General features: G+C 48.9%; 1 protein-coding gene across 4 annotated transcripts; it reads left to right on the top strand.

Moving 5' to 3' along the window:
• The first annotated feature begins 118 nt into the window (after positions 1 to 118).
• On the top strand, positions 119 to 9385 carry LOC121361340 (bromodomain-containing protein 8-like). Of its 4 annotated transcripts, XM_041481940.1 has the most exons (8): positions 1106 to 3222; positions 3973 to 4245; positions 4644 to 4847; positions 6075 to 6220; positions 6928 to 7014; positions 7361 to 7429; positions 8376 to 8606; positions 9346 to 9385. In XM_041481940.1, exons 1-7 carry the CDS (start codon positions 3169 to 3171, stop codon positions 8596 to 8598), a joined length of 1056 nt encoding a protein of 351 aa, XP_041337874.1. In that variant the 5' UTR covers positions 1106 to 3168; the 3' UTR covers positions 8599 to 8606; positions 9346 to 9385. The 4 variants fall into 4 exon arrangements, with proteins under 4 accessions (XP_041337875.1, XP_041337874.1, XP_041337873.1 ...); XM_041481941.1 differs by lacking the exons at positions 1106 to 3222; positions 9346 to 9385 and adding an exon at positions 119 to 711 and having other exon boundaries at positions 8376 to 8983; XM_041481939.1 differs by lacking the exon at positions 9346 to 9385 and having other exon boundaries at positions 8376 to 8983.
• Positions 9386 to 9407: the final 22 nt, after the last annotated feature.

Below are 9407 nucleotides of genomic sequence, written 5' to 3'. Positions count from 1 at the left end.
ATCACAGCTCTGCAGGGAGGAGCCCTGTGGTACAAGCCTGGATCCCCACCTGGACTATCTGCAAATATAATTCTTTTCCAGTTATCCCTATAGCACACATGCATGGCAGAGCTCTGATGTTAGAGACAATCCATAAATCACAGGAATGCTGCACAGTGCTTGCATGGAGAGGAAGATTCCCTGCTTGAGTGTGTGAGGATACAGCAGCACTGTGGTGACACTGGAGATCAAACCTTGAGAAGTTAAATACTGCAGTCTTGTTGGAGCTTTCCTTAGGAGAAAATGCATTGAAAAGGACTTGACATTCTTTCCCCTGAGATCTGTGGAGGCTGCACTAGTCAGAGTGAAAATCTGTGATCCCAGCAGCCGTAGGCAGGATTGCCAGTACCTGGTTTCACATCTGAGCTTGTGCCCTGTTTCTACTGGGAATTACAGTCCTTTTCCTCAGCAACATGAAGGTTTAAGTTCTCTGAAGAATTTCCAAGTGACTTTTTCTGCTCATATGACCTGAGATGAAACTTGCATGTTTTCTGCCCACACAACCTTCCATGGGGGAAAAGAAAACAACAGAATGACACCATCCATGATTGCTGCAGCAGCTGGGAGTGCTCTGCCCTCCGTGCAGCATATCCAGGGTGCAGCTTTCTGGTAGACAGGTTTCAGGAAACTGAGTCACTGGGATTAAGACCAGAGGCATTGTTCCCTTATCCAGTAAGAGTTCTCAATTTTCACAAGTTCAGTGTTGAAGTTGGCTGTGCCTGCTGTGTCAAGTCCTGTGTATTGCTGAGGTGAATTTTCACCAAGAGTCACCTTACTGATGTGGAAATGCTGAAACTCCCTTGGATTGGTGATTGGTTAATTGTCTTTGGCTGTTAAACCCGGGAGCAAACTTATGGTTTGAATTTTTATTGCTCTCAGTTCATAGCACAAAAAGTTACAGAGATCTTTGTCTTTCATGCATTTTATGGAGTGATTTCAGTTAGGGACAAACATTTTAGCACTGCCTGTTGTGACAGGACAAGGTGATGGTTCTAAACTAAAAGAGGGCCTATTTAGACTGAGTGAAGATTTTTTTTTTTTACAATGAGGGTGGGGAGGCCCTGGCACAGGTTACCTGGAGAAGCTGTGGATGCCCCATCCCTGAAGTGTTGGAGGCCAAGTTGGATGAGGCTCTGAGCAGCTTGGAATAGTGGAAGGTGTCCCTGCCCATGGCAGGGGGGCAGGACCAGTCAGCCTTTAAAGGTCCCTCCCAACCCAACCTGTTCCACGATTCTAAGCTGGAAAGAGCTTCTGTACCTTCCCTTACTTCATTCAGCTGCTCAGAGCAGGGCCAGCTTCAAATATTTACCTTACACCCAGTCAGAATTTCCTGTGGGGCAACTTGTCATCCCTGTCTCCTGTCACTTTGGGCTCTGAGAAGAGTCTGGCTCCATCTCTAATACCTCTGCCCTGCCATTGTCTCTGCTGTAAAAATGAAGGTGCAGCACAGGAGAAGACCTTTCTCAGACCCTCTGGTGACTTGCTTCCATCACAGCAAGCATTGCTGTTCCCTCCTACCCTTGGTTTCTTTTCCTAACCAGGTATTTTTCTCTCAGCCTTTTCTCTTGTCCCATGACATTTTAATAGTCTTTAATGATTTTAAGAGCTTTAAAATTCCAAGACAGGATTTTCTCTATGGAGCCTCATTCCCTCTTTCCCAATTCATCATCTCATGCTCTGACTACTTACTAATTCTCTTCTTCCTAATACTTTGTTCTAATCTGTCTGGTACAGAGCTGTGTTTTACTGTGCTGCATCTCCCAGCACCCACCCTTTTACAGACAGATAAAACTGTCACCCCTTTCTGGTTTTCTTCTTAAATGACAACTTACACAGCATAGGCTTGGTCACGTTATATTTAAGCTTCTTTAGATCTCACAAATAAATCCCAGTGGGTTCTAAGGTTTATTCACTCTCTCAAATTGTTCTAAAATCTCCCCTGTTGACATTTTAATTAGATATCATCTCTCAGACCCATCCCAAGAGAAGGTCTCATGTGAGCTCCTCTGTGGCAACTGCTGATAATGATGATTAATTTGGTTTTTCCAACTGGCCCTATTTTCCACTGAGATGTTTGGCACTGATCATGTTTCATCCCCACTGATCATCTGGCAGCTCTCTGCTTCTGATGTTTTTGATGAAGTTTTTTGTTTTTATTTGCTTTTATGTCTTTAGCAAATTGTTCTCTTTTTCCTTTTTTTTTTTCCTACTTTATGTGGATTCTATATTTCATTTATTAGAGTTCAGGCTTTTATCATTTTTCTTGTTTTGACATATAAGTTCTTTTTAAAGGCTGTCTTTTTGATTTCTAACAGCTTTTTCCCAGAACAGCAAGGGTTGTGCAGTGTCTGATCTCTGCAAAGTGAACTAAAACTTTCCAATTTGAGAGAGGTTCTTTGCTAGTGACTTATGTAGCCAACATAATTAAGAACTGTCAGGCAATTCTTAATTAAAAGTTCAAGTCTGTGTCATTTTGTCCGGAATTGGTGTAGAGCTGAGCTGTCTGTGATTATTTCACTCATCATGTCTTGCACTGTTCTCTGTTCTGCTCTCTGGCATCTTGAGTCTTCCAAGATTTGGTAAAACTGAACATAAGGCTGAAGATCTCTTTAATCTTATGCCCAAGTTCCCAGGACTTCCTGATTTTCAGCATTTATCCCTCTGGAGCACAGAAGGATGATCACAAGTGATCAGATTACCCCAGGCTGAGGCTTTTCTGTGCCTCTGCTTGTGGCAGCAGAAGAGAGCTCCAGGCACAGGCTTTCTCCTCAGATGGAATCTCAGTTTGCCCAACTCCCTCACCTGGAAGCTGAGAGCAGGTAATGTTATCTCCTACCTCATCAAATTTCATCTGCTGCCACTGAAGTGAACTTTGAAAGAGGTTTCAGCAGGACAGGCTTTCAGATCCCAACTCTGCTTCCAAGTTCACAAAATAAGCAAAGCAGTGTTCTCATCCCAGACCCAGTGGATTCTGTATTTCTCCCGGTTATGCACCATAAGCTGAATTTGGAGCTGTGCTAGCAGTCTTGAGAATGGAAAAGACAATCAGTGAGAAATGTGCTTGTGTAAAACTCTGAAAAAATTAGGTTGTACATAATTAACTGAAGACTCTAAAGACAGTGTTAATTAATGCATAGAATTCTCCATAGGTGCAGCATCCAGGCAGCTCCATTCAGTGGCAAGGTGAGGATTTTGTGCCATCCTTTACTGTTGTACTGTGGCTCTGCAATCAATTCCCCAGGCTTAGAGGACTCAGAGTGCACTCATGCAGTAGAAGACATTTAGGCATGGACTAATGAACAGAGATGAAAGAGAATCTCCTTCTTAAGAGAATGCAAACTTGTATTTTCTGCAGTGGATGGAACTGTGCCTGTTGGTGTGTGACGACTGTGTGGTTATAATTGTTCTGGCTCAGGTACATGAGATATCACCATCCAGATAAATCACACCTGTCCCTTTCAAAACTCTGTCTGTAAGGTTTGGAGTAAGTTATCTCCACTATAAAAAGTTCTCAGGGGGCAGCAAGTGGAATTTCAGTGAGTTGTCCTTGGAGTCACCAGTTGTTCCCAACACTCAGCAGCTGAGGAGCCCCAGCAGGACTCGGTCTGAGCTTGCTGGGTACCTTCAGCACCTGAAATATGGAGCATCAGCAAAGCCACATGCTCCCAGACAGCTCAGCATGCCCTGAGCAGTGACCCACTGACCAGGGCAGGGAGAGAGCACAGCAAAAGCACCAGAAAACCTGAAATTCAGTTGCTGTGCAGCAGCAGTTTGTGTAGCAGAGCTGCAGCCCTGCCATGTGCTGTGAGGTGAAGGCTGCTCACCTCAGAGTCCTTCCCATGCTGTGGCCCTCCAAGGGTGTCAAGAAATGAGCTGGGCTTGGCAGTTCCTGGATCAGGGTACAAAGAAATTGCTGTTTTTCATTGTTTGCAGATGGGCCATGCCTGGAAATCTGAGTTGGAATCTCCCATCAAGTCAGAGAACAGTGATTTCCAGTCTCTTCCTGACTTGGATTCAAGCTTGGAGCTGGATGTGATGAGCTGGAGAAATACTGAAGAGGAGGCCATGGGGAAGCTAGAGGGGAGCAGCCAGGAGGCAGACCGTGAGATGGAGCTGAGTGAGCCTCTCTGGAAGGATGACAGTGAAGATTACCACGAGGCAGAGAAGCCATGTGAAAACGACAGTCCTCTCCAGTTCCTCTTGGAGGTAGGGCTGGTTGGATTACAGGAAGGTGGGCAGCAAAGTTCAGGCCCTCCTGAAACATTGGGCTTTGCAGGGCCTGCACCATCCATACCAACAGAAACAGTCTGGGGGCACAGCAGAAGCTCTGGGTTCACGTTCTCCCCAGCCCAAGCCCAGCCTTTCCTCCCCTTTGGAGCTCCCACTGCACCCAAGCAGCTGCTTTGCCAAAACACAGCTCACCCTTAAGCACAGAAATGTCAGTGAACTGACACTGTAATAATAACACAGGGCTTCATCAGATTTTGCAAGGATTCCTAAAAATGGAAAGGCGTTCGTGAGCGATTGCAAAAATAGCATCTCTGCTGTTTATTTCTTCTCCCTTTTGCCTTCACAATTTTTAGTAATAAATCACTGTCTTGCAGGTAACCCAGATGTTGGAATCTTTCTGCATTGGCAGCACAGAGTCATCACAGACTCTGTGGGATTATTGTGGCTCGGGGAAGCAGAGTGATGGGGAGGAAGTGAGGAGCCAGGAAAAGACCACAGGAACAGCAGTCTCAGGAGCAGAGGAAAGTCAACTGCACATCCTGGCAGAAGATGAGGAAGAAAACTTCCTGGGAAGAGAGGTAGGAGAGTGGTGGTCCTGAAAGAGTCTCTGGCCCTGGGTGAGAGATGAGACAGTGAAGGAAACCAGCTCTAGAAGAGATGGGGAGCCCCAGGGTCTGAGAGGGGAGACAAAACACACGAGGAACACAGAAAAAATGTATGAGGGAAGGGTGTTTTTTATGTATGGCTGTGTATAAACAGGAAGCTTGTTACAGATGAAACCCTCAGATGTGAGTTGGAGGAATTGCTCCTTGGCAGTGTAAAGGTGACTCATGAGAGCTGGCAGGCTGCTCTCAGGTTTAAGGCAAGGTTGGAATACTTGCCTGGTTCTAATTGCTGTGTTTTGCAGCACAGCTTGGCTGGTTTCAGGCCCACGTGGCTGTGCCAGCAATAACCATCTGCCCCTGGGGACTGTCATGTCTTAGAAGCAGGCACTGTCTAGCCTGGGTTTGCATCAGTCCTGTGTTTGGGGCTGTGGGCTCCCACCAGCCTGCTGGGTATTCCTGGGAAAGCAGCACAGCACTGGAGGAACAGGGCCATCTTTCCACATTTGTTCTCTTGCAAACTCAGGACACTGGAGACAAATAACCCCCAGGATTTCACCTGTTCAGCCAGGACAGTGTATTCCCAGCAGTTATCTGCTCTCAACTGCTGCTACTCCCAGCAGCTCCCTCTCAGTTCTCCCAGTGGTCACAGCCAAACACACAGTGTCCAGTTTCTGAGAAGTCTGCTCGTGCTTCAGATCTGTTGAGGATTCTGAGGTGCTCCTGCACGAAATCCCACTGAGCCTTTTACTGGCAAACCACTGCAACAACAGCACCAGTCTCCTTCCTGGCTGAGTCTATTCCCTGTCATTTTAACGTGGGAGTTTGTGAGGAAACAACCTTGTTGAACTCTGGGGGTTCCTGTTATCTGTATCTGCAGCTTTACCAAGCCTGAGGCAGTCTTACCTCAGCTCCTGATTGCCCTCTCTACATCCATGACTCTTCCCAGAGAGCAGACACAACACTGGGCACTGCTCAGCTGCACAGGGTTTGTGTCAGCCAGGGGTGGATGTCATCCAAGAGATCACACACAGCTCCTGCTGGGAAGGTCTGAGTGAGGTCAAACAGCATCCTCTGAGTAACAGAGCAGGCAAGCTCCCAGATGAGCCTGGATGCAGCAAAGGGATATGCAGCAGGCTGGCTTCTAGATGAAGGATTCAGGTAATGTGCTGCCATTTTAGATGTGTCCTCTGCGCTCTTCAGGAAGAGAATGAAGACACACCTGGAGAACCCCCTTCAGATGAGCTGCATTCACCTGAGATGAGTGCTCAGGCCCTGGATCAAGATGACAGTGACAGCACCTCTGCAGCCTCAGTGCTGGACTCCACAGGCTCTCCCAACATGCACCTGTAAGTAGCTGGTTCTGCACTCTTGCAAATGCAGCAGAACAGAGTCATTTCCCTTGTCACATGAGAGAACAAGTGCATGGCACAGGTCACATCCAGGGAGGTGAGATAGACAAGCAGAGCAGGAGGGAAGGAGGTAACTTGTGCCAGCTCTGGATTTGCTGGTATTGTAGGGCATTGATCCTAAGGTGAAGTGAGAAGAGTAGAGATTAAATAAGAGATTAAATGGAAAATACATGTTTTATGTTTTCTCAAGTCAAATAGGCCTGGTGTGAGCTAGCTGCACATCAGGCTCTGTCAGGCAATGCACAGCCCAGCATTACCAGCCCCTCTGAGCAGGTGCAGGTGTGTCAGTCACATGCAGGCTCTGCCACCTGTGTGATAACTTGGAACTTTAAAAATAAAAGCGTGGGATTTTGAGAAGAGAAACTTCATTAAAACCTCCTCAGTAAAGTTTGGAACTGCAGAGTAGCTTGAGGTTTTTCTATCCAATCTGGTCCTGTTCCTTATCTCAGCTTTGCTTTTACCTCTTGTCCTGCATCTTCCTGCACTCTGGATGTTCAGTTGTGCATTCTGGTGCAGAACACTCCCACCATCACACTCCGAGGCTTTTTGTAGCTTCATCCACCTGGATGTGGTGGGAGCCAGCAGAATTGTCACCTCCTACTTTGTCTCGAGTGTGATGATCTGGCAGTATCTTCACTCCACAGGCTGCAGCCAAGCTGGAATAACCCCCTCCAGCACCTGATCCTCAAAAAAAAGCTCCTGTCCATCTGGAGGATGATAGCCAGCCACAGGTATGTGAGAGCAGAGAGCTGCATCAGCATGTCCTGAACACACTGCCCTGAGTCCCAGCTCCTGTGTCACCTGTCCCAGCTCCTGTGTCACCTGTCCCAACCCTCCCCTCCCAGGGGCTGGCCTGTCTCTCCAGGGCTTTGCTTTGGGAACAGCTGCCTGCTGCAGAGCTGGAGAGAACACTGCATATTGATTTCCTCTGATTAATGTGGCAGAGCCCAAATGCTGCTTCCTACACAGCTGGCACAACACTGGCTGTGCATCAGGGCCAGCAGGGAGAGGCAAGCCCTGCTCCATGTTTTTGGTGCAGGGGCAGGCAGAGAACGTTCCTTGTCCTTGTCCCTGTAGGTTCAGCAGCCCGTTCCTGAAGCCAGTGTCAGAGAAACAAGCCCCTGGATACAGGGATGTGGTAAAGAGGTGAGTTTGTGGAGGAAGTGCTCACTGGCTGATTTCTCTCGGGTTGTTTTCTGTCTTCTCTGGTTTCCAAAGGGCCAGTGGGATGGTTTCCTTCCTCCTTTTCCAGAGTTTGGCTGTCACCAGCATCTCCCACTGATTTCTCTCAGTAAAACTCCCTTCTGGGTAATTAGAACCTGGAAGCTTGCACTGACTCTGGAGCTGGTGGGAATTGTGCCTGCCCTGTGCAGGCATTGCATGGCTGGCTCATTGCAGGGACAGTCCCTGGGCAGGGGATGCAGGCCCTGCAGCTCAGCAGTCCCTTCTCCCCGTGCCTGGAATGTGCCTCAGGAGATGCCCCCTCCTCACCCGCTGCGAGCGCCCCAGATGTTTCACTCTCAGCACAGAAGTGGGTCATAAGAATAATTCCCAGAGAGATTAATGGCATTTTTTCAGAGCTGAATCATGTTCTATTCTGGTCACAGTTGTCCTCTCTGCAGCCATTCATTTTCCCATTCTGTCAAAGTAAGGGAAGTAATATTTATTCCCTATCATGTTCCCCTTACCAGCACTGCTATTTTTGCTGGTGGCACCATTCGATCTTTAGGGGGTTTAATAGATACCTATTTTAGTAACTTTTCTTTCTCCACTAAGACCTGGACTGACTTCCTAAAGACTAATTACTGCTTGCCTTCTCTGGAGCTCAGCATCCCATTTTTTCCAGAGGTGACTGCTAATGACCTGCCAAGTTGATTGGATAGCAAGTGTCGCATTGGCTGAACTCACTTTTGTCTGGCTCAGAAGAAAAGCCTTTCTCACTCCCCCCTGTGTGTCTTAAGCAATAAAGTTGATTGAAAATAGCTGTGCTTTCAGGGCTACCCTGAAATGAGAACAAGCACACGCATGCAGATCCCAAAGGATGCCAGGCCCTGGGTTGCAGTTTCATTCTTCTCCTCTCTGTCTTTTGTAGACCCATGGATTTAAGCAGCATAAAGAGGAGGCTGTCAAAGGGACACATTCAGTCCGTGATGCAGTTCCAGTGTGACCTGATGCTCATGTTCCAGAACGCTGTGATGTACAACAGCTCCGACCACCACGTGTTCCACGTGGCTGTGGAGATGCAGCGAGAGGTCTTGGAGCAGCTGCAGGTCTTGGCTGAAGCTCTCCTGTTGTCCAGGGACAGGCTGGAGTGAGGCAGAAGGTAACCAGCCCTGCCTGAGGCCTCTCTCAGTTGGAGCAGCGTTGTCTCCGTGGGTCAGGGCATCTCCTGGGCTCGGGGGATGTGCTGCCGTGGCCTCGGGTAGATCTCATTATCCCCAGTGCTGGCTGCTGGGTTGATGGGTTGATTCAGAGCAGTTTTTGGGAGGCTACCACGTTGGAAGCCTCCATTCTTTTTGGGAAAAGCAGCGATGTAGCCCTGCAGGGAGAAAAGTTCCCTGGGATGAAAAGCAAGGGAGAGAATGCCGTGTGTGGCCAGGTGGCTGCACACCGGGCACGGCAGCGTTCCCGCGTTGAGGTTCTTGTGCTCTTGTGTTGGGCCGGGTGGGTCCAACGTTACCGGCACTGACACACCCAATAAAGGCCCGTGTTGAAGCTTGCCCCGGCCTGCCTGGGACTGGGACCGCGACTGGAACTGGGGCTGGGTCCGGAACTGGGACTGGGACCGCAACTGGGACTGGGACTGGGAGGGGTCCAGAACTGGGACTTGGACTGGGATCACGACTGGAACTGGGGCTGACTCTAGAACTGGGACTGGAACTGGAACTGGGACTGGCTCCAGAACTGGGACTGGAACTGGAACTGGAACTGGTTCCAGAACTGGGACCGCGATTGGGACTGGGACTGGTTCCAGAACTGGGACCGGGGCCGGGAAGCGCGGGATGGAGCGCGTGGCCGGGTGGGTACAAACACCGCTCGCCATTGGTCCTCCCGGCTGTCAGTCACTGCCAGAGCGGTTCCGATTGGCTGACGGAGAGCCCGTGGGCGTGTGTCGCGGCGGGGC

Source organism: Pyrgilauda ruficollis, unplaced genomic scaffold, assembly GCF_017590135.1.
Source record: "Pyrgilauda ruficollis isolate IOZ18807 unplaced genomic scaffold, ASM1759013v1 scaffold57, whole genome shotgun sequence".
Taxonomy (NCBI): Eukaryota; Metazoa; Chordata; class Aves; order Passeriformes; family Passeridae; genus Pyrgilauda; species Pyrgilauda ruficollis.
This window is presented reverse-complemented; position numbering and strand designations above follow the sequence as displayed.